This window comes from Musa acuminata, chromosome BXJ2-3 (genome assembly GCF_036884655.1).
Source record: "Musa acuminata AAA Group cultivar baxijiao chromosome BXJ2-3, Cavendish_Baxijiao_AAA, whole genome shotgun sequence".
Taxonomy (NCBI): domain Eukaryota; kingdom Viridiplantae; phylum Streptophyta; class Magnoliopsida; order Zingiberales; family Musaceae; genus Musa; species Musa acuminata.
The window spans coordinates 905399-933384 of NC_088340.1; the positions used below are offsets into that span (position 1 = coordinate 905399).

The 27986-nt window shown below is 39.9% G+C and overlaps 4 protein-coding genes and 1 long non-coding RNA gene across 8 annotated transcripts; 4 read left to right on the forward strand and 1 right to left on the reverse strand.

The window, feature by feature from the left end:
* Positions 1-29: 29 nt before the first annotated feature.
* On the forward strand, positions 30-2914 carry LOC135583153 (uncharacterized protein At4g28440-like). Of its 3 annotated transcripts, none has more exons than XM_065097886.1 (3): positions 30-144; positions 1147-1371; positions 2364-2914. In XM_065097886.1, exons 2-3 carry the CDS (start codon positions 1149-1151, stop codon positions 2552-2554), a joined length of 414 nt encoding a protein of 137 aa, XP_064953958.1. In that variant the 5' UTR covers positions 30-144; positions 1147-1148; the 3' UTR covers positions 2555-2914. The 3 variants fall into 3 exon arrangements, with proteins under 3 accessions (XP_064953958.1, XP_064953960.1, XP_064953959.1); XM_065097888.1 differs by having other exon boundaries at positions 70-155; XM_065097887.1 differs by lacking the exon at positions 30-144 and adding an exon at positions 152-291.
* A 549-nt stretch (positions 2915-3463) lies between these two features.
* Positions 3464-6025, forward strand: LOC135606733 (uncharacterized). The gene is made up of 4 exons (XM_065097889.1): positions 3464-3603; positions 4556-4726; positions 5242-5306; positions 5762-6025. The coding sequence occupies exons 2-4, from the start codon at positions 4582-4584 to the stop codon at positions 5840-5842; spliced, it is 291 nt and encodes a 96-aa protein (XP_064953961.1). The 5' UTR covers positions 3464-3603; positions 4556-4581; the 3' UTR covers positions 5843-6025.
* A 708-nt stretch (positions 6026-6733) lies between these two features.
* On the forward strand, positions 6734-18716 carry LOC135606735 (probable isoprenylcysteine alpha-carbonyl methylesterase ICMEL1). Its single transcript, XM_065097890.1, has 12 exons — positions 6734-7110; positions 8920-8996; positions 9183-9252; positions 9363-9443; positions 9563-9637; positions 10608-10709; positions 12106-12246; positions 15095-15160; positions 15287-15430; positions 16094-16184; positions 16818-17001; positions 18248-18716. The coding sequence occupies exons 1-11, from the start codon at positions 6755-6757 to the stop codon at positions 16977-16979; spliced, it is 1365 nt and encodes a 454-aa protein (XP_064953962.1). The 5' UTR covers positions 6734-6754; the 3' UTR covers positions 16980-17001; positions 18248-18716.
* Positions 18717-19304: 588 nt separating this feature from the next.
* Positions 19305-21242, forward strand: LOC135606736 (protein MIZU-KUSSEI 1-like). Of its 2 annotated transcripts, none has more exons than XM_065097891.1 (2): positions 19305-20588; positions 20684-21242. In XM_065097891.1, the coding sequence occupies exon 1, from the start codon at positions 19629-19631 to the stop codon at positions 20472-20474; it is 846 nt and encodes a 281-aa protein (XP_064953963.1). In that variant the 5' UTR covers positions 19305-19628; the 3' UTR covers positions 20475-20588; positions 20684-21242. The 2 variants fall into 2 exon arrangements, with proteins under 2 accessions (XP_064953963.1, XP_064953964.1); XM_065097892.1 differs by having other exon boundaries at positions 20695-21242.
* A 3510-nt stretch (positions 21243-24752) lies between these two features.
* LOC135606381 (uncharacterized) lies at positions 24753-25650 on the reverse strand. Its single transcript, XR_010484810.1, has 3 exons — positions 25265-25650; positions 25093-25158; positions 24753-24999 (listed from the first exon to the last, which is right to left on the reverse strand). It is a non-coding gene; the product is annotated as an uncharacterized LOC135606381 (long non-coding RNA).
* Between the last annotated feature and the right edge of the window lie 2336 nt (positions 25651-27986).

Sequence of the window (27986 nt, forward strand, 5' to 3'; positions counted from 1 at the left end):
CAGATGTACGGCCGGGATCATCCGATCGGACGGCAAGAGAACCGTTGGCTTTCCCCCCTCGAAAAGCGAGCTTCCAAAGTCTCGCTTCTCCGCCACGACCGCACGGATCTCCGCCTCATTCTCCCCTCACAGGAAATAGAAAAGGTAAAAAGGAGGTATCTTTTTCTGCTCTTATCCATTGTGATCTCCTCAGTCGGATTGCGATTTAGAGTTACGATCCTGTTTTTTTCTCCGATTGCGAGGCCGATCTCCAAATATCTCACCATTTCGGTTTCCCTTTCGTTGTCGATGGTTCGGAACGCCTTCTTTTGATCCAAGAGTTCGATTTCTTCTGATTTATGACTCTGCGTTTGGATCATACCTGAAATAGATTTGTTATCTTGTTTTGTACCTTAATCTGCTCTTCTTATGTTAGTAAAGATTCCAATTGTATGCTTTCCTGAAGGATTCCTAATGCGTGGGTTTCGTTTCTTAATTGGTAGAGAAAAGTCAGCTTGTCCAGTTTTGATCAAAATTTGATTTATTTGATAACCAATTCTGATCTGTGTTCCTTTGGGATCATGATGATGACAAGACAACTTTGAAATTTCTTCTAGATGTGGTCAATTATTGGTTCGAATCGTATGCACTGTATCTGTTAAAAATGTAAGAAAAGATACCAGCTATATGTCCGAGAAAGTTCATATGCTTTGACTTGATAGAGAATTTTTAAGAAAGATAGTCGATACTGTGCTTAAACATGTATAAAGTTAGATTAAATTTCATATGATTGCATCGATATCTGTCTACTCTACGTTTGTAGATTAGCCCAAGTTTGTTTCCTCTTCTCGTCAAATTTAGCCATCTTGTGTTACTAGTGGTCAATAATGGTGCTAGTAATAGAAACTATATTTTGTGTTACTATCCATAATTAAGTTGTCGTAATTACTATGACTGTTCAGGGTGATTCTGTCCCTATTGATTAGATCATTAGCAAAACCATCTTTGAGAGCAAACAATTGTTACCATATAAAAAATGCTTGTGTTAATTTCTATAATGACCTTGTTACGTGTTCTATCAGTAAACATAAAGAGATTTTGAGTGAGCTTAGTTTTCATTTATTCTGGTTAATTGTTGCTTACTCTATCTGTTTTGCTATTCCTCAGAAATGGCTGATATGAAGCCTGGGTTGAGAAAACCAGTATTCACCAAGGTTGATCAGCTTCGGCCCGGAACCAATGGGCATACATTGACAGTTAAGGTGGTGGACTCCAAGATGGTCCTGCAGAAGAAGCGCCCTGATGGGCCTCAAGTACGTCAAATGCGTATTGCAGAATGCTTGGTTGGTGATGAAACTGGCATGATTCTCGTCACTGCTAGGAATGAGCAGGGTAAACCTTTTTGTTCTGATTTATGGCATCGAACAGGATAAGCCTTTATAGTTTTACTAGTCCATTCCAGTCCACTTAAAAACATCAGTAGATTTATGTGCGCTTTTTATAATGTAGTATCATGGTTCAGGGTGACTCCTCCTCCTCAAGTCTCAACATTTAAGTCTTGGTAACCCAACAAATGGCAAGCTTGCATATATTTGACCCTTCCTGTGTCCTGCTTTGGTGGGAGCCTCGTGCATCCTCCTTTTAGCTGAACTTAATAGAGAAGAACATCTGAAGCCAAAAACATAAGATGATAGATCAATAATTATCCTAATTCAATCAAGATTCTAAATTGAAACAATGTGAAGAAGAGGATTCTGAAATAAACCAAACTACTGATGTGATGATGAGTGCTCGATAATTATCTAAGACTTGAACTACTGATTAGAGAATTCCAAAGTAAGATTTAACCACTATTCCAGTTTTCAGCCATCAAATGTAAATGAAATACTAAAATTAATGAATTAGACACTCGAATGCTCTCTTTGCTGCAGTGTATCGACAGTCACTTCTGTTTCATCGTGGAAGCTAGTTGGAAATAGACTGCATAACAGGAGAAAACCAATTTTATTATGAAGAAGAGAAAAATGCATTTGGGTTAATCAAAATGTTTGCATGCTGTTTCATCTCTCATATCGATTCCTTTCATTCTTTTCCCATGCATGTACGAAGAAAAAGGTAAAAGTTGGGCTTGTATGGAACTCCTGGAAATGTTCCTTGAAGACCTGGTTTCATACTTTCTGCTCTTCTCGTGCTTCAATTATGCAAATTATGATGTATTTTTAGCCCACCCTTCTCTTTTACATGAGCTTACTGCAATCTCTGGCACCCTGAACCTGTATAATTATTAAATGACAATTCTCTATTTAAGTTTTTTCTAATTGTTGCTTCTCAATTGTATTCTTTCACATTGCTTCTGTAACCTGTAAATGCACGGTTTTTTTCAGTGGACATGATGACGCCAGGGACCACATTAATTCTCCGGAATGCAAAGATTGATATGTTCAAGGGATCCATGAGACTTGCTGTGGACAAATGGGGCCGTGTTGAAGTGACCGATCCAGCAGATTTCACTGTGAAAGAGGATAATAACCTATCTCTGGTGGAATATGAACTGGTGAATGTTGTCGAAGAGTGACTTGGTTTCGCCGTGCTGATACTCTACCTATGTGCTGAGCAAATCAAGCGTAATATACTCTTCTATGTATCTGGTGGTTAGCAAGTTGTTTTTACATCCTCCAAGCATCCGCAACTATGGAGCAGCCCAGACAAACTAATTTTAGGACATCAAGGTGCAATCAAGATAAAGCTACAAGCAGATCTGAGCAATGCAAGCTTGTCGAAGCCTATGATGGTAATTGTTTGAACTTTGTTTGGCTTGTCCAAAAGTTAGTCCATGTTGTGTTGTTACTGGCTGTTTAATTTGGTTCTGAGAATGTCTTTGTGGTCTTTGCTCATGTGACAACACATCCATGAATAAATATCAAATTATCGAGAAGTGCTGATTTATCTTACAGTGAGATTTGAGAATCCATCTTTTGCTGATGAGATGGTACATCTTAAATTTATTTACTTCCAAAAGGTATTTGTCTTTGTAGAAAGTAGGACATAAAATGAAACATCATTGTGTTTTGTTGTACATTCTGTCATAGTTTCTACGTACCGATTGATCCATCTTTCTTTCTATCAATAATCAATATGAGATTTTAAGCTGAGTTTGATGCAGATTCTATCATGAAATCCATGTGTCTGAAACAGCAGAGACAGCATTATTATGCATTCCAGATACATCGAGTATGTTGTCGATACAGTAATACCAAAGAGTCTTCTTTAAGAACGGACCTAATTAGATACACGTCGATGCAATTCTGAGGAGGGTAGAGCTCAGCCGTGTACTCCAATCCATCGATCCTATCCGTCAGTTGATCCGGATAAGTCCATCTCGGCGCTTTGTGGCCCGTCGGATCCTTGGGTTCTCTCCCGTGGAGCCTCGCGAGTTCTGTTGTGGATGCGGCGGCATATCGGCCGATCGCGTAAACCCCGGAAGCTGAACCCTAACTCTAACCGCCCGCGACTCCAAGCCGCTAGCGAGCGCCTCCACCGCGCCTCCCTCCAGGAGCTCGACGTACTCCTTCCGCCTCCGCTTCCACCACGGCCACATCGCCCGCGGTTCCTCCGCTTTCGACGGTGCGCCTCCCCCTCCCCACTCTCGTGCTAACGCTCTACTTCTTTCTCCTCTCCTCCTTCTCCTGCTATCGCTCTCCTTCTTTCTCCCCTCCACCTCTGCCGTCGCCCCAGCCCGAGTCTTACCGATCTCGCGTCCCTACCAACGGCCTCCCCATGCCCCGACATCCCTCATCTCCCTCTTTCTTCTCGTCCTCCGTCGCCCCCCGTTGAGCCTTCCCGACAGCTCCCACCTACTCCTCATCCTTATCCTCATCATCATCCTCCTTCTCCCCGATAGCTCCCATCCCAAGTCCCAGTCGTCAGCCCCCTCTCCTTGCTTCTTTCCCAGGCAACCCCTTGCTGCTTCCCTGCTTCTCCCCCTCCTTTTCTGTTTCATTATCTTTTTAATTGTTAATAATAGTTAGTTTTTGTTAGTATAGCCTATGAATTGTTTGAAGGATTGAAACTGTCATTGCTGGTGCTTTAAATGAATCTAATTTGATGATTTAGTAGTGATATTTGAAATATGATGTATTGTCTTATTTTTATTTAAGCGATTATATTTTTCTATAATTTTAATATTAGCGAGCACCTCATCTCGGTCGCCCGAGCATCTAACGCCTCGGCATTTTGGCACTGACGGCTTTCAGTGCTTATCACCTTTGACTACACTGCAAGCTAGAACTATGCTCATGCATTCATTACATTTTGCTCTGCTGGTATCATTTGCATGTTTTCTAATGGTTATCATGTTTGTTGCTTATCAGCTATTTTTTTATTTTCTTGGTTCTTTTCATATGATTTTGACTGAGGCCATCTATGTTCCTTGTCAATTATGTATCCATTTTCAAATTTGTATAGGCATGCATTCGAGTGGAGGCACATGAGACTCCTTCTGTTTCTGTATTTGCATATTATTTTTGCTTATGTTTAGTATTTCTCGACGTTCCATTGTCTTTTATGTTGGTTGAAGGATAAAGAACAAGAAAAACAAACAAAATGCCTCTGGGATTGATAGTGGGGTTGGCGAGGGCAATGCGGAGGAAGCGAACTTCATCATTGAGTATATTATCTTCAAAAAGAGGGCCCCGGGACTACTACAAGGGAAAAAATTGCAAGCCCACTGGTTTCCACACTCGTAAAGGTTATGATCATCACACTCGATTTTGTTTACTGTGTTCCGCAGTCTTTCATAATTTCAGTTTTGTTTACTTACTTCTTTTAAGGGGTGTTGAAATCTCATGGCTAGGCATTCACTAGAATATTTCTTAGTTCTTATTCCTTTAATGTGGTTGATATGATTCATGAATCAATTGAGTTTAGTTGGTCTAGTGTGATGATCGAGTGAAAGGATCATACTGGTCTCTTTTTTTTTCGCCTTTTGGCATATGCTGTCATAGTTTTCGTAATGCTATGCAAGATGTGTGTCCAAGAATTTCATAATGCAGTCCTGTTTTAGACTTATACTAATTTCCACCTCCTTGCATAATCTGCATTCTTTAGGGGTTCAAAGAAAATGGAACATATAGATGAATACTATACTATAGTTAGTAGTATAATATCTTACTTGGTTAAGCAACTCAAAGCAAGTTCTAATCTTGAGTTAAATTTGATGGGAATGCTATCTGTTATTGAGGTCAATGTATCATTTTGTAACAGGTGGGTATGTAGTGATGGATGAGAAGTTGCCACTCTATGTTGTCCCAGATTTAACCGACTTTAAGGTAATTTAAATGTTAATAGCATCATATCTTGAATAAATTGCTATTTTTTCGTATGCTTGTACTCTGATATGAACTTTATAGATTTCTTATTGGAAATAACTCTAGGAATGTTAAACCAAGTAATTTTTATTCTCTATACTAATTATTCGTGGAGAAACCATCACTGGAGTTTTATTAACTCAGTTGCTATTTGCTATGTGACAGTGGATTCTTGTGGTGATGCTATTTCTTTCTATCTATTTTCTTAACTCTAGTAAAAAATAATAATAATAATAATACTCGCACCGTGTGAACCAGCACTATTATGGCCAAAATTCCTGCCACATGATTTATCATCTGTTTCACTTATTGCATATAATACAAATTCTTGCTGTGTTCTGAGAACTCAAAAGTTCAGCTGAATCATTTGTCTACTCTTAGAGACACTGAATCATGGTATTTACATATTTCTGCAGCTCAAGCCATATGTATCACAGTGCCCCAGGGATGCAGCTGCCACCTCGACCACCGCCGAGTCTGCCGACAAGGCCAAGTAAATGCAGCACGAGTTTGTACAACTTGTGTTATTGCTCATCTGTTGCATGCAAGAATTTTTCAGTGACCCTTAGTCATTCTTGTTTACATTGGATGCATATATCCCTTGGATTGCCAAAAAAAAATGCACCTTAACCTTTGGGTATCTCCATAAAAATTAATAAATGGGCATAGTAGACTCGTCATGTTGTGATGTGATGAATGTTTTCTATGTTAGAGTTATCTGCATGTACAAATCTGTCACATTGATTTAGCCCCATGGATTGTGTACTACGGTTGTGTGTCGCATCATCATCATCATCATCATCATCATCATCATCATCATGTTCCTTCTTCGCGGTCTAATCGGCGTAAGTAGTCTCAGTTGAACTCATACGGAACTCGAGACCTTGGAAGCTAAGAACCGCAACTAAGGTATATATCTACACGCTTATAAAACCATTGGCTAATTAAAAAAAAAAATTCATAAAAATAATTTAATACTAATATAGAAATAATGACACGACATGATACGTCAATCCTACATGATCCATATTTTATCATTATGTAATTAATCACATATGGAAAAACGAGTTGAACACTTCCAATAATTGACACATTCTACGAAAATAATAATAATTAATAAATGTTAATTATTATTATTATTATTATCACCAAGATGTTAAAATTAAGGATAAATATTATTTGTTTCAAAAGAAAAAGGAACCCTTTTTCCTCGTCAACTTTGTTCGATCTCAAGGTATGATCGAACCGTCCTCCACGAAACGAACGGTCGAAGCAAGTCGATGACGGTAGTAGCGCACAACCGGTGTTTGGACAACGAGCCACGTGTCGCACTGGCAAGATGACTGAGAAGCATCGCGCCTCACCAGTATTCCGTTCCGTCCTCCCACCGCCCAATTTATTTGGCACGGATGCCACCCGTCGCCCGTCTCCCCTCCCTGTCTTCGGAGCCGGCGATGTCGCTGGAGCTCCATCCCCACGCGCCATCGCCGCAGTACGATGAGGAGGAGAAAGCCTCCCCCTCCTCCTCCTCCTCCTCGGCGTCGTCGCCCGCGGCGGAGGACGCGAGACCCTTTCTCCGACGCTCGGCGTCGGCTGCTGGAGGCGGCGGGAGAAGCCGGAGGCGGAGGACCGTCAGCGAACCCTCGCTCCGATCCCTCTCCTCCCACACCTCGCGGGGCCGCTCCTTCGGTAGAGACGTCGGCCACGCTGCCGCCGAGACGTTTCTTCTTACCCGCCTCGCCATCACCCTCCTCCGCTATCTCGGGTTTCCTCCTCCACCTCCTCATCGCTTTATTTGTTCCTCGCTTCATTTTGGCTTAGGTTTAGCTTTTCTCGAATTTTTTCTGGTTTCTGAAACTATTTCCATGGAAAGTTTCTAAAGCAGTTGTAGTTTTTCTTGAATTATAGTGTTTGCAGAATTTTCTTGAATTCTTTGGCTTCTTGATACCGTTTCCATTTAAATGTTTCATTTTTCATGTTGGAGTTGATGTTCCTCTTGTCTCCACCTCTTTTAATTTCTTGAAGCATATTGTGCACCAGTTCTTGTATATTATCCAATATGAAAGATTCTTTTTCTACAATTATCGTATGTTATGTTGTCTTGTGGATAATCGATTTGTTTTAACTTGTAAGGTAAAATTTGCATGCCTTCTCATTTCATGAATGTTTCTGTGGACCAAACCCTCTGTTCGGAGAGGTACTTCTCGTGATGCGATTCAGCTGTATGTTTTTGCCTGATAAGTTTCAAGAATTTTTAAGCTTTCCGAAGCAATTTTTTCATTTAAAATATTATACTTAGTATTCTTTTTGCGCCACTTACCATGATTATAATATCCCGATAGGGTGGTCTGAGAAGTAGAACCTAAACCTCCCCATCTAAAGCTAAACATCAGACCGTCCAACAATTGCATTGTCGTTTAGTTGGGAAAATAAATAGCGTTATGATCCAATCAAAGAACCGCATGGAAACTTAATATACCCCTAAAATATCATTTCAAGAATTTCTATGTAAAGGAAACTAAAGCATTTCAGAGACCTTTATGTGAATAATAGTCTATAACCAACAAAATCTTTCCAGGTGACTAACTTAAGTATTCAGAGTCGTGTTTTGGTCAAAATGTATTTGGCTTCTGATTGATAATCTTAAAACGTGAGATTCATATCATGCACAAAGTAGAAAAATTAAAAGAAGCATCCGGGTACCATGAAAATCAATCTTAGCCAAGACATCAAAATGGAGGATAATCCTAAACCTGATGAAGAAGTAGCTATTCGTCTTGATCACAGTGAATCTTTAATTACCTGCATCGACATTTTCTTTCAGATTGTTGGTTAAGGAACCTATGTCAGTAGGAAAAAAAAGGCATTTTAAGGTTGGGGTGCTGCTATTTTTCTCACTAACTGAACTTTGAAGTTTTAAGTACTAAAACTTTTCTATAACTCAACTCTTCCCTGGACACCAAAGAATCATCAAACTTAGCATTTGGGGACGTATATTGCAGATGCTGAATGGCAATCTAATTTCTGTTAGTTGTTTCTTTGAAAGACTTGGAGGATACCTAATGTAACTAGAGATGTACAAAGGCACATAACCCATTTCTAGTATGGAAACTTCAAATACCACTATTGTTAATAAAGTCCAGTTTAGCGCTGGGTAGTTTGAATTTGAGATTATGTGTCTAACACTTTTGAACTGAGAAATATGGAAATGGACTGTGTCAGCCTCCAGTATATCTTCTTGGACTTATTTGGTTAGTCTTCAAACATAATTCTTCCATTAATTCTTTTGGGCAGAAATGCTATATCTGTGTTCATTTTGATCTGCCCTTGATGAAAATTAGCTTCTCATCAAATTTATTAATCTTGCTCAAAATTTTCTGATGAAACATTTCTTTCGAGGCATGGAGCATTTCTTGATATCTAAAATGTTGGCACACTGTTTCTTGTATATGATAAATTTTAACTATTGTAATGTACTTTATACTTGACACAATTTATTATAATTGCAATGGAGTGGAAAAGCATCCCTTTTTTACTGTTACCCCAATGTATTGACTACTTCGTCTCTTCTCAGGGTGGGCTATAGGTGGATCACAAAGTTTCTTGCTCTTATTTGTTATGCAACTTTGCTTATGCCAGGATTTCTCCAGGGTAAGTTCTGTACTAATGGCTGATTTCTAAAAATATTCTGAAGCACAAAGACTTGGCAACCAATTATATTGTTCTAGCTACTTTGTGTTTCTAGATGATAATAACTCCAGCTTCATCAAAAAGTTCAAACGGATGTAACATATAATGTCACTTACTCTAACCAAAACTACGTGTTGCTTGTTATAGTTGGATATTATTATTTCTTCTCAAGTCAGGTACGTAGAAGCATTATATATGGAGATCGGCCAAGAAATCGGTATGTCATCACTGGGAACTTGATTAAAATTTATCTCATACTCATCTTTCTTGAGTTGTTGATACATATGCTGATTCCCTTTTGGAATTGATTAGAATATACTGTTGCAGATTAGATCTCTATTTACCGACAAAAGTTGATGGTTTGAAACCAGTTGTTGCATTTGTTACTGGAGGAGCGTGGATTATCGGGTGAGTGCTAATATATGTGGTAAACAGGAAAACTTGGTAACTTGGGTCTTGTTTCTGACAGGTTGTTGTTCTGAAAATTACTTAAATCTCAGTCCCTTGCTTCTTGAAATTTTGTGCAGTTATAAAGCTTGGGGTGCACTTTTAGGAAGGCGGTTGGCAGAAAGAGGCATCATAGTGGCATGCATAGATTATAGGTATGTCGTTCAGACTCTGCCATACTGAAGAACAAAAATTGCCCTTATCTACATATTATTGTTGGGCATGTGTAATTACATAAAATTGCTGCATAGGGGTGTTGTTGGCCAAGCTTGATCATGCCTATACGTGTTCAACCTTGGCATGAATTTGTTTCACGCTTAAATAAATGGTCAAGCTTGGCTTGTTACATAATTGGTGGAGGCTAACTCTGAATCTAGTTGAGCTCAATCATGTATCAAGTGATCTCCTAAGCTAAATTGAGCTCCTTTCATGTTTTTCAAAAGAACTTGAATTTGTCAAGTTTTTATCGTGGCAGTACATTTAGGATCTTTCTGAAATTAATTTCTCACCTAGTTTGCTATTAAAACTCAGCTTATTCAAGCTTGCAACCAAGCCGAGCTCAAGTTGTTTAAGGGGCTTTGTTCAATAACTAAATGCACTGCCATGAAAAAAATTGACAAAATATCATTTATTCCCTTATGATTACAAAAAGTAGGGGTGTTCTTATCACTGAGAAGGTTACCCAGCATACATGGCTCTTGTCAATGTAGGTCTAGGGCACCTTACAATTGCAGCAGAGAGTGCTTTTCTGAAACTTGAACCCTGATACTAGAAATAAAGAAGAAGAAAAGATCGAGCATGTGATCAGCATTTAATTCAACTTTAATGAAGTATTAAAGCTGCAAACAAAAAATTGATTGGATCAAATGAGAGGGGAGAAGAAATGTGATATATGATTTGGTTTCTTAAGAGAGTAGTTTTTTTTTTTCGGCCAGGATTCTCTCTCAATCCTAAGCAACCTTCTATATTCTTCTGCCTTAGCTCATGATTACATATTGATTCTTTTTCTGGGAACTTGTGGGCATTGTTTACAGTGACCTTACCATCTTATGGTAAGGATACGCTGTAGTGCTCATTCGTGGTCTTGTACCGTACCTACATATCTAGTATGACATCTTTGTACAGAAATTTCCCTCAAGGAACCATCAGCGATATGGTGGAGGATGCATCTCAAGGCATCTCATTCGTGTGCAATAACATTGGAAGTTATGGAGGCGATCCAAACAGGTAAAAGGATCTGTTTCTCACAGCAACAGTAGGCATCAAACATCTGATCTTGTGTATGCTAAATTTTGGGAGGATATTATTCAAAGGTTTTCCACCATGAAGTCCCAATTTCATGAAGGGCCCTTGACATTCTAGAATTGTGAAGCATGAAATATATGGATCACCATAAGACGTTAATGGAATGAATGCCAAATTTGTGCTAGTACCATGTTACATCTTATATTTTGTTGACTGAAGATTGTCTTGCTTTGGTGCATGGCATGCAAAGAAGGATACAAGGCATAATATTACTTTTTTGGTATGAAGATGTGCTCATGGTTTTTCCCGATTCTTTTGCTAAATGGATTCACTGATATGTCATAAAAGAATTTGTTAAATGAACCTCATCATTAGGCTTTAGAATGGCATACTTGTGAATTTCTTTTTCTTTTTTTTTGCTATAAAAGTTCTATAAGTTTTTTTTTTCAGTTCAGGGTTACATTTATATGTTGTACTAAATTTAGATTAAGCAAGACTTGCTGGACTTGGTAAATGTATTACTTTCTTTTTTTAGCTGTTGATTAAAAATTTCAATGTCATGTTAATCTTTGTGAAAGGAATTTGTCCTGGGTGTGTCAGAAGGGAAATTTTAGGGGCTTTATTGGGACAAATATATCTAAGAGGTTTTATTTACCTTGTAAGATATATGCTTATGGTGTCCTCAGATCAATATAACATAATTGGAATATAGGGTGCAATATAAGAAATAATCAGATGGGTTTAGCAAAGAAGGAGATAGTCAAAGTTGACAACTAATTTCTTTTTGGTATGGTTTTCTGCAAATGCCCCTTTATACATTTGAGTATCTCATTCATATTTATTGAAAAGGAGGCAATGCCTCGTATATTTACAAGGTATGAATACAAGTACCTAGTAAAGCAGGTAAAAAAGTAAAAGAGAACGAAAGAAACACTAAATAAAGGATTACATGTCAATTTTTATCAAAAACAGAAAATTGCCATACCTATCTAGCGATACTACTATAATTTCAAGCCATACTATTTGGAACATCTGTAATTTTATTCCCAACAAACCATCCAGATCAACACTCTGATTTTTTATGCTACAGTTAGAAAGATGTTCAGGAAGTAAACATTTATGAAACCAGCGTAAGATGCCAAAGTTGTCCATCTATGTAGTAAATGCACAAGTTCAGAAAAGTTGCTTGCTATTTTCATCTTCACTTCTGCACACATAATCTTGAGATGCTGATATCCTTTCTTAACCAAGTTGGCTGTAAGTTTCCTTTGAATTTTCTAAGCATTAATTTGTAAATATTCTGTTTTTGTACCAAATTTTTCATGGTCCCTGAGAAAGAATTTTCTATTAACTTGTCATTCCATTTTTTTCTGCAAAGGATCTATTTGATTGGACAATCTGCGGGTGCACATATTGCTGCTTGCACTATTCTTGATCAGGCAATTAAAGAATGTGGAGAAAGAGAGTGCACATCATGGAGTGTCTCACAAATAAAAGCATACTTTGGTATATCTGGGGGGTAAATCTCTTCATTGTTTGTATCTGTATGTTTTTATTTACCTCAATAATGTTCTATTTGTACTAGGGCTTGCAGCCTCAGCTATCAGTATCTTTTTCTGGTTTCTTGTAGAAGTGATGGCTTCAAACTTGCATATTTTAGGTTATCTATGATCTGTGTGTGGTGCTGTATGAGGTTTCAGAATGATAATGCACTCACATTCATCGGCTTATATCACTTATCTGCAACTAGGAATGCTTGAATTGTAACTGCAGGCATTTTACAAAGTACATATGTATAGTGGCTTTCATTTCTACTCTAGCTTGTACTTTCACCGGCAACAATCAGTTATTCTCCATTTCGCCTCGTATTCAAGTTGCCCATGAGTTTAAATGCTAGATTTTCAAACAGAGTGCAAAGTGCAAGCTTTAGATGCAACCAAGTGAACTGTAGATTGAATCAGAAACACAACCAATTAAACCTTTAAATTCTTAAGCTGCTTCTATTGACTTCCAATTCCATGGAGTATATCCAAGTTGCCCATGAGTTTACATTCTTAGGCCTGACCAAGTCACACCTCAATGTCATTAAATTGGAACTTCCATGCTATTATACATGTATTTTTTTTTAATATACAAATGTTAGATATGAAAAGAATTATGCACTTTTCACAATCAAATGATGTGAAATAGAGCGAATGCCTTCAATTGACTACTTGAAAAGAAATTTGCGTAGTACCAAGATAACTGTCTTTTAATTGGTCTCTTTTCTTTATTACTCTCAATTTCTCAAATCTTTTTCTTTTGAGATTTTAAAATCATGCTTCAAAGCAAGGATCGTCGTTTTGGGTACTATATCCATTTCGGTAATCTGTCAAACTAGTACATACTGGTCAATACTGGTGTACCGGTGATGGTGAACCGGTATGCACTGGTGTTTCGAAGAGGAAGAAAAAGAGAGAGAAAAGAAAGGGGCGGTGGAGGAATAGCGGAAGAAGGAGAAAGGAGGAGGAAGGAAGAAGGAACAAGAGGAAACAGTGGAGGAGGAAGAAGAAGAAATGGTGGAGGAGGAAGAAGGAAGAAAAGGAGAAGAGGTGGGAGCGTACTTAGGAAGAAGGAGCACGACAGCAACAGTGTTGGCAGCGTCATCACGAAACAATGGCAATGGGAAAGCAGCAACAATGACAGCAGCATTGAATGTGAGAAGAGCACATTCATGAGCCCTAATTTTTATTTTAGGATTTTTTTTTAATGCCAAGTTGGCTGGGTCCCACCGCTGTTCTCTATTTTTTATTATTTTTACCAGATTGGGCTGCTTGGAACAGGGGTGGTCTGCGTACTGTCCCACGCTCGGACATAGCTTTTACAAGAGCCAAACTCATAGCTTATTAGCTTTGACGGCTCCATGCTGTTTGCGTCGTAAAAAACGGATATCTCCTTTTTCCCAGACAGGAAAGCATAATGAAGTTAAGTAAAGTAAACACACTTATTCAAATAGAAGTTCATTAATCCAGAATATTAGTGTAACATCCTTAGCTTATTTATCGGGGGTATGATCGACACCAGTACAAACTCATAAAGGACCTTCAGCCAGCGCTAAGACCATCACAGGCAAAAACTAACCCTCTATCTTATGTTTTGCTTTGTCTTTATCTCCCAAGATTAGAGGATTCTCCTTCTTTGTACATTAGTGAGGGGATAGATCCGGACAAGCACTGCCACAGGAACAGTGCCAATATGCTATAGGTGTCGGCGATAGAAGAAAGAGGAGTTTATTAGAAGAAGCCGCTCGACAAGAGGGTTCGATAATAGGGTACTGTCGATGAAGATCCAAAAAGCCTTTATGCATGCATCTCCGTACAAGAAGCCGCTCGACAAGAGGGTTCGGACCGGTATGTACCACCCGTTTCGTACCATTTTGGGTGGTACAATAATCCTTGCTTCAAGGTACGTAGTGGATATTGAACTTGTAACAAAAAAAGCAACCCCGACTAGATTAAGCTAAATATAGCTAATTCAGTTTATGTGCATTTGAATTCTTCTCCTAACAGGCATTCTTCTTTTCCTTCTAGGCTGCCGCTCATGAACTACATTACTTTTCCTAATTATTCCCTCACCCTTTATAACTATTCGCAGTCCAATAGTTTTAGCTTTTAATTGTTGTTGCGCCTCTTATAAAAAAGTAAGAATTACACAAGGCAGCAGCTCATATTAATAGAAACTAGAAAATATTTTAAAATTTTAAAACTGTTTTAACCAGTTTTTCAATATATGTCAATTTCAACTCGTGTATAGAATTTTTCTTTTCTTTCTTCGTTGAGAAAGACATCTTTTCAAGTGACATGGTGTCAACAAGGAATAAAAAATTATACTGTTCAGCATGTGTATCATGGGCCAATTTATTTTACTGTTTCTCCAGAACATTTAAAGCGACAATGAGCTCTTCTCATCGAAGTTTGGGATTTTATGAACCATGTTAGTGAAGTGTTGGACTTTTTTATATAGATTTTAGAAATATTACTATTTTATTGCTGAATGATAAGACATTTATGTAACAACTATGAGGTTTTCTGTTTGAGAATCTGACGGATGAACAAATAGAAATATTAAAGTGGTCAATTTGCTAATAAACAATTTGCATCTCTTAATGTTACATCCATCATGCTTTTTTCTTAAAAGTATTGGACTTTCTACATATGTTCACTACTTGGAACTCAACAGGACCCATCCTGGAATGCAGGCTACACAGTGAAAGCATGCCTTGAGTGCTTTTCACAATTGGTTAATTTGCATGAGTCTTTATATATTTTCTAGAGAAACACAAAGGCATATTTATCTTAAAGATTTATTTCAAAAACTTTCATTGGCAGGTATAACATGCTTGAGTTGGTCGATCATTTCCATAGTCGTGGCCTGTACCGGTCTATTTTTCTAAGGTATTAATTAATTGTATTCTGTTGTATATCGATATTATCTTGTATTATTCTTTTGATGTCTTTTTGTTTCTCAAAACATTCTTTGCATTACCAGTAATCAGAATGTTCTTATATTATCTGTCCCAGCATAATGGAAGGGGAGCAAAACTTGTGGCGTTTTTCTCCTGAAGTTCTGGTCCAGGATTCTAGTATTAAACATGCCATATCTTTGCTGCCTCATGTCATCCTGTTTCATGGAACAAGTGATCAATCTATACCATCAACTGCCAGGTTGGTTTACAGGAATTGCTAGGATAATGAAATCTATATGCCGTGGCTGATGCTTCTTAGACCCTTGGCTTGAGTAGATGCTTACAAAAATTAGAAGCAGACAAAATGTGACCATAATTATAACCATGCAACAGATCTCATTCTAAATTTAGTTTTACTTTTAACAAACTGTAATTTCTTCCCTTAATCCATTTAGTTGTGCTTGTTTTCAGAAGGAAACGTATACTTTTTGGTTAATAATATACTGACCTAGATGCAAAATGCTCCTTGTATGAAGAAATCAGTGATAAATTACTCGTGCCTTATTATTGTAATTGAGATGGCATATTACTTTTGCTCTTAACCAGGAACTAGTTGTCTTAGTTTTCTCTTTTTAGCTTTCCATAATTTTACACACTTAATGTTGTGGTGCTTTATTGGCAAACAAGTTGAGGCCTGAACATGAGGTCTTTGGAGATGATGATTGGTCTACTAGAATTATATTACTGTTGACCTTGATTTTTGTCAGATGTCACCTTATTTTACTGTGAGCTTTCATGTCTTCTGAAAGAGTTTTCTTCTCCTGTATGTCTTTTATGCAACAATATGCTGTCACTCTGCAGACTATGGTTTTCCTAACCTAATATCCATCGTTACTGAATATGAATAGACTGTTATTTGCAGCAAAAAGTTTGTTGATACCCTTCACAGTGTTGGTGCTAAGGTTGACATCGTTTTATTTGAAGGAAAAACTCACACAGATCTGTTTCTTCAGGTAATAACAGATGGCTATTTCAATGATTCTGATATGGTGGAGTTGCACACTAATACTCGTACATCTATTGAAGCTTAATCTTCTCTGAATGATTCTTCATTCAACAGTTTGTCTACAATGTTAAGGAATATGGAAATAAAATGTAATTATGCATATGTTATCTACATAAATTGCTACAGATTATGGTTACGAGTCATAATATTTACTTACTAGATGTGAGCATCTGTACTTGTTCACTTGGAAGTTATTATTAACAAAATAATATTCTTAAAAAAGATGAAAGCTGTTGATTTCACAGTAAGAGAAGATGAAATGAAATGTTTACTTAGAGATGTCGAACTCGCCACAGTCTGTTCAGTCACTTAATTTAGCTGTCTAGTTCAATCTTTGAACCATTAAAAAAAAATCAAGAACAAAGAAAAAGGAGTTATAGCATGGAGAGAAGCATCCATTCTTCATAGTGATGACTGAAGACTGTTATAGCAGATGAAAAATGGTGCAATTAATTGTGATTCATCTGAAAAAATGCCCTTTCAGTTATATACAGCCAAGAAGCATTAGTTGTTTTCTTTTCTGTGGTTACTAATTAGGGATACTTTATTTAACATTTTCCTTAATTAACTGGCATTTTAGGATCCTCTTAGAGGGGGAAAGGATGAACTGCTGGAACATATTGCTGCAGTCATTTATGGTGGTGTTGCAGCTGCACATGCCCATATATCTGTAGCACCCTTGCCACGTCGTCTTGTTCCTGAATTCATGTTGCAGCTGGCTCGCAAAATAAGTCCCTTCTAGAAATTCATGTTTCAATTACAAGGTAATTATTCAACTTTAGAGGGTCATATTTACCCATGCACTAACATGTGTCTTGTTTGCGATCTATGAAAATTGCTTGCATATTTTGGTAATTTTTATGTTCTCAAGTTGATCCTGCCAATGATAACCCTATAGACTTTCAAAGTTGTGCTCATATTGGTGTAACTTCCCCTGTGTTTCCATTTGTCATCAGTGTAGTTTCTAAATACCCCAAATTGTTTATAGATTTCAAAGCATTTACTTGAGTATATAATCTTAATGATCGAAAACATTGGAAATTCGTGGGTAGTGACAAATAGTGTTTGATTATAATATACTAAAGAAAATGATTCTACTTGTGATGCTTTCGTTGTTCCAGTTATGAAGTGGAAAATATATGTCCCTGTGATTACTTTATACAAAAAGTTGCCGTCTTAGGTGTGTCTGTTTTCTTATGAAATTTTGTGCAGAAGCTTTTGTTTTTCCCATTGCAAATAAGGGTCCTTTGCTTATGCAAGAAAAGCTTCAGCTTTGGTTTTCTTCATTTAGGAGGGAGCATACTTGCCCACAGAGCAAGCTAATGAAAGTATGCTATTTAACCAGTCTCATTTTCTATATTAGAAGATGATTTTCTATATGCAACATTACTCTTGCTTTCATTATAATGAGAAGGTAGATATTAGGACATTAGTTTCAATCAAAACTAAACTTGTCTATTTCTAATGTAATCTTCTTTGGTAAACTTCAATTATTTGTGTCTGGCATGCATATTCAAAGTAGGCCATGCCTTTTCATTTCCTGTTGTCCTTTACCAGCAGTCAAGGTTAAAGAGGAAACAAATTTTTTTTTTTCTTGTGGAAGCGTGGTCGATTTGTTTTGTTACCCTGCAATATATATTTTCCGCACTAAACAATAGATATTTGCGGTTGGTAGGTTATCGGCTTGGCATGATGTTTGCAGACAGATCAAACTCTAACATAGTCTAGTTTGACTCAGTAAAAAAAAAAAAAAGACTCCACTCATGGTGTGCATGAACAAACATTAACATAGTCCAGTTTGATTATGTTCAATTAGAAAATATCTCGATTACAGGACAAATAATATAAATCATGTAATACATATTCTACATTACAGATCTTAGATCTAATTCTACCAAATATAATGTCTATTCGTTGCAACTGTATATTTGAAACCATTGTCACTGTTCATCTCTGGCTCATATAAAGGCCATGTGTGAGATGCTAACCCTGGATTTCTTTTGTTTGCAGTTGGAGAGGCCACATATCTGGTGGTTGGCGTGGCACGTGATCCCACCTATGCTTTTGTCTCAATGTTGGCTGGCGCTGTGCTTTGGCTCTTTGCACCTCCATGATCTAACTCTTACGATGCACTTCTTCGTCTCAATGTTTCTTGCTTCTCCACACTGATCTACTCACATCAACGTGGGGAGCGTCTGCAAGAAATTGAGGCAGTATGACTACAACCATCAATGAAACCGATCTCCATTTAACTTGAAACAACTGATGGCTACACCATGGCTTCTGTTTCCGGCATTTCATATGTATAAGTACATGTAGTTGTTCAGTATGGTGAAAGAGTCTCATCTGTTTCCAGCATTTGATGTGTAGGTGGAAAACCAGAAGTAGGTTAAGAAGGTCACCATGCTGAAAGTGATACGAGAAACAGAGCACAGTATTTTACGGAAGGATATAAATTCTCAAACATGTTTTGAGTTCATAGAGCACAGTATTTTATTTTACCTGCTGCTGCTGCTGCTGCTTTGGGCTAAAGAGTAGATGATTTATCTGATATTTGAGTTGCTTGTTCATTGTGTAATATATATATATATATATATATATATATATATATATATATACATATATATATATATATATGTATGTATATATATATAGTGATTCAATCAACATGTCGACAGGTCAACCAACCTCGGTGGATATACCAAACGCTACGTCGCAGACTTCAGCTGCGGAGAATGAATGGATTCATTCGGTGGGTTGCAAATGCTAAAATGAGTATTTGCGGGAGCAGTAGCTCTGCTGCTCATCCAACCCTGGAAGGGCCAACCAACCGTATGATGTCGCTGTGCCCACATCAACTCCATTTCACAGCATTTAAAGCATTCCAGCCGATGGGGACCTACATGTCTGTACCGACGCCCGAGTCTCTCCATAACGCTGCTGCCGTTGGCTCCATCGGTGGGCTCACCAACAGTACCAGGTTGAGCTCCATGGTCGGTTGGTGTGGCTCATTCATGAGCCTCTCTCTCTCTCAAACACACACACACACACAGTAAATCGGGAGCGGACGAGGGATGGGTGCCCGCCGAGACGATGATATCTCTTCATGGCTTTCAGTCTTCCGACCCTCTCATATGCACTTGCAGTTGTGTGGGGGCGGCCACCAGCCTTACTTTTGTCAGGATTCTGGGGACGATCCCCAGCCTGCCTTGGAGGAGGACGGCATGCTCTCACCGATGCATGGATATGGGACACGGATGAGCCCACCGAGTCGTGGAGAGAGTGAGAGAGAGAGAGAGCGCGAAAAGAGGAGTGACAACACGCCATAAAGCAACCCTACTCCTTCCTAGCTTTCACCACTCCCCTCTTTCTTACTCCTCCCAAGTCCTTGATGAGGACCATCGACATGGGAAGAAGCACTCCTCGTGACTCCCCGTCCTCCCCTTTCTCTTCCTCCTCCACCAGAAGACACTTCCAGTGGAGGATAAACAAGTGTCCCAAGGAAGGAGCAGCTGAGAGGAAGGAGCGAGATGACCAGCCGGATGAAGAGAAAGCCGCTCCCTCTTTCTTGGCCTCCTCCTCATCCTGTCCTTGCCGAGAAGAGACGGCCGCCGCTGCTGTGCCCAAGAAGAAGAGGACTGCTTCGGTCGCAGACGCTGCGGTCTCCAGGCTTCGGTCGCTTCTCGCGGCCGCGCCTTTCCTCCGCCGGAACCGGATGGCGGGCCTCGGCGCCCACGTCACGGGGACGCTCTACGGGCACCGGCGCGGCCACGTCCACCTCGCCTTCCAGGCGGACAGCAAGTCGTGCCCGGTGGTGCTGGTCGAGCTGGCCACGGCCACGAGCGCGCTCGTGCGCGAGATGGCCTCCGGCCTGGTGAGGATCTCGCTCGAGTGCGAGCGCAAGTCAGGCGGTGGCGGTGAGAAGGCGGAGACGACAACGGCGACGAGGCTGGTGGAGGAGCCGCTCTGGCGGGCGTACGTCAACGGCAAGAAGTGCGGGTTCGCGGTGCAGCGCGACTGCGGGCCGTCGGACTGGAAGGTACTGAGGGCCGTCGAGCCGGTGTCCATGGGGGCCGGTGTGATCCCAGGCGACGGCGGCAGCACCGACAGGGATGTGATGTACATGCGAGCAAGGTTTGAGAGGGTGGTCGGCTCCAAAGACTCGGAGGCCTTCTACATGATGAACCCCGACAACAACGGCGGCCCTGAGCTCAGTGTCTATCTTCTCAGAGTCTAACAACATCAGACTCTGCTGCTTTGTTTGTGATAATAGCCAAACTCCTTAACATTAAAGTGTAATCTACAGGTTGTGCTTAGGGTGGGATGAGTCGCCTTTCTACTTCTTCACTGGGTATTGTAATCCGTCCTCTGTTACTGCTCACTGTGAACATAAATCTGCACTGGCTTTTTCCAAGGAAAGCTTCGGCACGGTCTTTTACTTCGCAGCTTGTTTACAGATCATGGCAAGCGTATCACTCGACTGTCAAGTAGAAGAAGAGGAGCTTCCTATGTTGTTTCGCTTCGGAAGATGATTCCAGTAGATTTCACAGGGTCTTGTCTCTGCCAAACAGCCAGAGGAATACAGAAACCTCCATTGCAGACGCTCCTCAATCATTGCTGCTGATGCTGCTGCTGCTGCTGCCAATTTGAAATGTTAAAGAGGTTTAATGGCAGAAGAGCTCCCACTTTGCTAAGGCCAAACAAAGTCCATTAAGGATTTCTGCAAGCATCATGATGATTGCAACCTGCTTTTCTAAAGCTGTAGCAGCAGCAGCAGCAGCAGCAGCATAAAGTGTGACTTGTGTGGTGCTTTCTTCTTCTCCTCCTCCTCCTTGGATGCAACAAATCTTTGTCGTTGGTCAAAGTTTTCACATTTGATTCCCTGTAAGCTGCTCTTCAGTACCATCCAACCCTCATTATTTAGGGTACTATGATGTCAGAACAAGAAGCATCTTATTATTGTATGAAGCCTCATCGGATCCATTTTACCGCACGGCTTTTGCCACATATCGTGCAGTGTGATGGACGCAACTCAACTTGTTCTTCTAGCTTTGCTTGGATTTTAGCTTCCTCCATGAATAAATACAATGGAGTAAAAGATCTATTGAATTAGGACAATATAGTTATTAACTTTACATCTCCTTTTCTTTGAAAGAGTAAAAGATAATAGACTACAAAATATCCCTTCTTTTAGTGCTTTGTATCTTCCCCTATATTACAGTTGCTGCTATATGAACAGCTTTGATTGGGTTTGGGGATGATGAAGCCACACACTCTCAGTGTCTCTGTAATAACCAGTAAAGATGGTAAATTTCTTGCATGATTATAGTCTAACAAGGACATGATGTATATCTATATATATATATATATATATATATATATATATATATATATATATATATATATATATATATATAGAGAGAGAGAGAGAGAGAGAGAGAGAGAGAGAGAGATAGATCCACATGAGACAATTCTGGGGACCATATTTGCACAGATTAATGTCATGTTATTGTCAGGTAGGCACCTCCACATCATGTATCATCCTCAAGAAGATATCTTCTAATAAATATTTCAAAATAATATTAAAAAAAATTATGTTGTTCTTGTCAATCACCAATAGCAGATAGCAAGAGAACAATATTAAAAGTTAATAATAATAAAATCAATTAAAAAAATAGTCGAAACAAGATTTAGCTGGTCTATGAGCTTCCTCTGCTTTCTCCTACTCTACTGGGGTGGGTGGTTCATCAAACATACTCCACAGCTGCAGCCATTCCATTAGGATCATCCTCCCTCGGTACAAGTTGCCAGCCTTGAAGGGAGGGACAGAGAGTGACCAGTGCTGGGTACATCAGAGACCAACAAATCCCAGAGATTCCACCTCGGTTCTCGTGCTCCGTGGATCATCACCGTGCAACCCAACACTGTTGTAGAGCTCTCCATGGGAACACGCTCTTCAGCTGCTGCCTCGAGAATTCTTCGTCTTGGTGGAGGATTCAAACAAAGCTCGGGCTTCCGCTTTGCGACTACATTAGTCTGTCGCTCGGAGCCTCTGCAATCATTGCCATGAATTCTGTGGCATGCAAAACTCATATGTGCTCGAATCCCGTTAAAGTGGCTCCTCTAAAATTTCCAGAGAGCAGTAAAGTGGGTGACGACCATGGAATTGGAGTTGCACTGTGCAATGCAATGCAATGCAATGCAATGCAGCACTTCAATTTCAAGTCGCCTTTGTATCAATCATCATGCGTTACACAGCCTTCTGTGTGGGGGGAAATTAGCATCTCTGCTTTATGCCTTTTTCTTTTTTATTTCTCTTTTCCCTTCCTTTTACCCTTTTTTTTTTCTTTGGATATATTAATTCTTTGTGAGTACAAATCGAGCAGTTGTGGTCGGCTCACAGTCCAAATACTAACTTTGGGCTCCATTAATGGACGCCATGGGCCGGGCCTTATAGTTATAAGCAAGACCCATAACCCGTTGGTATGAACACCGATTGTGTGCTTACCGTGCACAAGTCCAGCGACAAAGAGGGCCAAAAAAAAAATTTTTGGCGTCAAATCCTTGATGTTCCGCTTCCTTACTATCACTGACGGTGACCGGAATCCAGAATTTACTATTTTGTCCTCCGCGACTATTACCCTACAGGCAAGACCCATAAACTGTTGGTATGAACACCGCCTGTGTGCTTACCGTGAACAAGTCCAGCGACAAAGAGGGCCAAAAACAATTTTTTGGCATCAAATCCTTGATGTTCCGCTTTCTTACTTACACCGGAGGTGACCGGAATCTTGAACTTACGACCTTGTCCTCCACGACTATTACCTTACAAGCAAGACCCTAGAAACGGTGGTATGAACACCGCTTGTGTGCTTACCGTGCACAAGTCCACGACAAAGAGGGCCAAAAATAATTTTTTTGGCGTCAAATCCTTGATGTTCCGCTTTATTACTATCACCGATGGTGACCCGAAACTTGAATTTACGATTTTGTCCTCACGACTTTTAACTTACAACAAGCAAGACCCCTAAACCGTTGGTACGCACACCGCTTTGGGCTTACCGTGCACGAGTCCAACGACAAAGAAGGCCAAAAACAATTTTTTTGGCGTCAAATTCTTGATGTTCCGCTTTATTACTATCACCGATGGTGACTGGAATCTAGAATTTACGATTTTGTCCTCCACGATAACTTACAAGTAAGACCCCTAAACCGTTGGTATGCACACCGCTTGTGTGCTTACCGTGCACGAGTCCAGCGACAAAGAGGGCCAAAAGAAATTATTTTGGCGTCAAATCCTTGATGCTCCGCTTTCTTACTCTCACTGATGGTGACCGAAATCTGGAATTTACGATTTTGTCCTCCACGACTATTACCTTACAAGCAAGACCCATAAACTGTTGGTATGAACACCGCCTGTGTGCTTACCGTGCACAAGTCCAGCGACAAAGAGGGCCAAAAAAAATTCTTTTGGCGTCAAATCCTTAACGTTCCGCTGTCTTACCAGCACCGGAGGTCACCGGAATCTTCAAACTTGCAGTCTTGTCCTCCACACCTCATCCCTGCGACCTGCTAATGCCGTCGTCTGTGACGCGACGAGGAAGAAAGGAGGAGTTGCAGATCAAACGTGGGATCTCTCCGATTGGTGCGTGTTAATGTGGAATCCAATGACAAGCTATCCCCACACGTGTGTGACCGAAGAGGTTTCTACGTTGTGGAGCTGAGATAGAACGTAAAAACAAGGGAAGTCACGTCTACATTATTATTATTATTATTATTATTATTATTTACTCCTTTGCTACGTGCAAAGAGATGGGTTCAGATACAAAAGATAGATAGTGAGGTCCATCACACATCACATGGTTTGGAAGTCTGGAAGAGAAATAGAGCAGATGTTGATTCTGATACTAACTGTACGATCCAATAAACACACCCTATTCGTCTCTTCTTTCATCTCAGAAGTCAGAACAATACTTTGCGAATGACTCGTGAATCTATTTTGATTGAGTTGTCGGGTAGATTCGTATGCAGTAGAATTTGGTAGCGAATGAAAAATATAAATTAGATTTCTCATCAATCGATTCGATTGCTGCCCTCAATCAATTTCAGTTTTACATCTAAAACGATCGATATACCAGCTCGAAAGCTGATCCGATCGATCGATCGATCGATCGATCATGTGGTCTGTAGCTCCACACGACGCAAATCACGGTGGCCGGTTCCCCAGAAGAAACATGTGTTGCTTTTGTTGGTTCTTGAGCTAGGGATTAAATGGTTTGTCGCTGGTACTGCTTGCTGCACCTCCCGTGCTACGTACCCTTATTGATGGAGGTCAGCCAATCGATATATTCCTTCATTTAGTAGTTGACATTTAGCTCTTGTGGATTAGAGACAACACTGTACATAAAATCCTTATTCTATTCCACTAATAGCTCGGCTTGGATCCTTGTGCTGCCAATAATTTCACAGCAGAAAATGGAGTCTTCTTCTCTACAAATTGACAAGGTAGACAAAAAGGCCAAATTCATTGCACTGATGAATTCAGTTAGCATTACATCTGAGTCACAAATGAAAAGGGAGGAAGAAATGGGAAAGGGAACAAGTCCTTCCTAGCTTCAAACCATGGCTGTTTTTGGTCACTGCTTACACTTGCGGTTCCTGTCTCCGTGAGAGGATAAGATGGCATCGATGGCTTCCTTTGGTTGCCCAACATCTGGTGCTTTCCCCCCTTGCGCCGGCCAGAACTCATCAGTTGCCAACACCTGCATGGGAGTGATTCAAAGGCCTCATTCATTTATTTCATGCCGAAGAAAAATATTGTTCGGAAGGAAAACATCAGTGTCTGATCTCGCTACCTTCACTTGCAACTGAAGGAACTTCACGTAGCTAATCGCTTTCTCTAGCATGGTCACCAAATCAACCTACGTAGATTTTAATGGAGAACACATGCGGCAGCTATTAGTGCTAATCAGACAACCGTGCATGAAACAGAACTAGGAACGCGATTAGATGTGAAGGGGGACAAACCTTTGCGCCATCGGGAACGAGGCCTTGTAGAACTTTGAGCCGCTCACTGATCCGTTCCCTCCGGTTCTGCAACAAGGACGCATCTGTTAGTCGACCTAATCTGCGAGTTACCTCCGAGTGATTGATTCTCGGTCATGTTCTCGACCATCAAGCCATATTACTGAACCCGATGGAGACGGGGCAGATGAATGAGAACACCTTTGCTGCAATACTATGAGGATCCTCGGATGGGCTAGACTTGTCTTTGGTCTTCCTAGCATTACCGCACTGCTTCTTGGGACTTTGCATGTCACATGCGTACTGCATCATTGAATCCATGAAACCAACCACTTCATTAATCGGGTTACCTTGGTAAGTATCAGCATGATCAAATCTACAAATACCGTGCGCGGGCGCTTTTGCTCCATGCTTTCTTGAAGGCCATCAACAGCAGCAGCTGCTGCACAGGGCTTCTCCTTCACGGGGCTTCTTACCGAACCATACCCGCTTTCCAGCTCCTGAATCGGCCCGGAATCGGCAGTTCGACGCGTGATATCAGGGCGATTCAACTGACAATTCTGACCCATGGCGTCAATCCAGGCAGCGCATTCGCCCTCGTCGTCGCCTTGCTCGAAACTAAGCACCCAAGCGTTGGAGTAGGCCCAGTGTTCGGATGAGGTGGTTCTACAGTCGATGAAAGAGAGGACTTCTTGGGGCGGGGAATTCATCGTACCATGCACGTACGCAGTGCTGGACGAATTGCCAGGGTCTGATAGGAAAGGAAGAAGACTGCCAGTGTAGCTCCCGAAGGAATCAGACGTTTCTCCCTCTCGGAGCATCATACCGAATAGCTCAAGCGGGCATACTTGTGAGCCTTCTCGATTACGATCTTTTGCGAGGGACATGAAGAGGTGTGAAATCTGCTGAGTAACACAAGGGAGAGGAGAGGTGATTTGCTACTTGTGGTGGTGCTGTTCTTGCATGTTGTTATATACGCATGCATCGAGTCGCGCCTCATATAATTAAAGTGCATGTGGGTGAGATTCTGTATATGATCAGAATTAAATGCAACTTAGCAGTTGCATGTAACTTTGCGAGGAGTCGTTAGGTGGCATGAAAAGAATGAATGGAGGAGAGTTGGAAGCAAAAGGGACGCCGGAAGTCTGGGAATCCCATGTGAGTTCCTCCTTCCTTTCTCATCACTTCCACAACCCTGGATCGAGTGGCCATGAATATAAATCTTGTGGTCATCCCCTCGAGACATGTTTGATTCTAGACATTACACTCGGAAGCTTCTAATGCTGAGTTTCTTCTACTCATCAGAGATGAACACACACGCTTCAACCAGATTCCATTCATGCATCCTACCATCTGGTACATGAAGCTCCCGTACTCGTCGCTGTCATTTCTCTCATATATGAAGCCTCTTCTCTTGTTAATGTAATGCATGTTCTATAAATTAACTTATAGAACATAAACAAACATGTATGGGATCCCTTTTTTTTGATGCAATGCTCAAGAAAGCTATACTAGGATATTGTGAATCTAAGACTTAAATTAGATTGATTTGTAAGAGATGCATTGTTGTTAATTAGAAATGAAACATTTTAGGCTAGTATATTATTCGATAGCTGTGTTTATGTTACAATTTAATTTGAAATTAACTTAAATATACTGTTGTACGGACGATCTGATTCCGTTTGATGTAATCGTCAATTAACGTCTCTCGTGGATACATGAATCCATCACGCTTCCTCCTCGTCCCAATCAATCAATGATTCCCACAGATCGCCTTAATCTTTCAAGAACCGCAATTAACTCCGTCTTCCGCTTCGACTATAATAATACCAAATTAAGTGAAAGCCTCTCCGACTCGGCGATGTTTCGATCCACATATATGTAGGATTCTTCCCAACCTCGAAAAGAGGCAGCGGGCCGGCCGGAGCTCCTCAAGGTTCATCTATCTCTCTCTCTCGCTCTCTCTCTGTCTATGCTTTTATATATATTGGTCATGATCCCAAGAAAATACATATATATTACGATGTTTAACATGATGAGTTGTTTTTGCAGTAAATAAAATATAAAGGAACTTACAATTAATTTTCATTTATGTAGTGTTTCTTACCTTTTAGACGATGATGTTTAAAATTATGTAAAAAAAGGTGGTTGCATCGAAGGCTTCATCAGAATATTTTCCTGTTTTTGTTTTCAATTAGATGTTTAAATTTTTTTTTTTTTTTTTTATTGTTTATAAAGATCATGGTATGGTATGGTATGGTATGACCTGATCTGTGTTATATTTCTTTCTTTCTTTCTTTCCTTTTAATTCTGGTTCGATGTTTGGGAGACTAATAATTTCTGTTTGGATCTTTGAATGTATTTGGAGATGTCTAAAATATTTATTATTTAGAGTATTTTATGGAAGTTAAATTGCATATATTCTAAAGAAGGATAATAGAAGACTAAATTAGTTTCTTTTGGTGTAATCGTCATCAGAAATAATTGTTTGTATTGATAATAATTTTTTTCGTTTCTTAATTATACATCTAATTCCATAAACTGTCTAAATTTTTTCGTATTGATAAAAAATAACAGTTGCAATTCCATAAACCGATGAAGAAATTAGAGAGGCAATCTTGTAGATATGGAGATCATAATTTTGCGATGATAAATGGTGAACAAGCATTCAATACACAATCATCATATCAATAATAATTTTGAATCCTGTATGATGATTTATGTG

Coding starts and splice junctions, on each gene's coding strand:
- LOC135583153 (XM_065097886.1), top strand. CDS start 1,149: ATGGCTGATATGAAGCCTGGGTTGAGAAAACCAGTATTCACCAAGGTT. Junction 1,372..2,363: donor CACTGCTAGGAATGAGCAGG/GTAAACCTTTTT, acceptor GGTTTTTTTCAG/TGGACATGATGACGCCAGGG.
- LOC135606733 (XM_065097889.1), top strand. CDS start 4,582: ATGCCTCTGGGATTGATAGTGGGGTTGGCGAGGGCAATGCGGAGGAAG. Junction 4,727..5,241: donor TGGTTTCCACACTCGTAAAG/GTTATGATCATC, acceptor ATTTTGTAACAG/GTGGGTATGTAGTGATGGAT. Junction 5,307..5,761: donor CAGATTTAACCGACTTTAAG/GTAATTTAAATG, acceptor ATATTTCTGCAG/CTCAAGCCATATGTATCACA.
- LOC135606735 (XM_065097890.1), top strand. CDS start 6,755: ATGCCACCCGTCGCCCGTCTCCCCTCCCTGTCTTCGGAGCCGGCGATG. Junction 10,710..12,105: donor TATGGAGGCGATCCAAACAG/GTAAAAGGATCT, acceptor TTTTCTGCAAAG/GATCTATTTGATTGGACAAT. Junction 15,431..16,093: donor TCTATACCATCAACTGCCAG/GTTGGTTTACAG, acceptor TGTTATTTGCAG/CAAAAAGTTTGTTGATACCC.
- LOC135606736 (XM_065097891.1), top strand. CDS start 19,629: ATGAGGACCATCGACATGGGAAGAAGCACTCCTCGTGACTCCCCGTCC.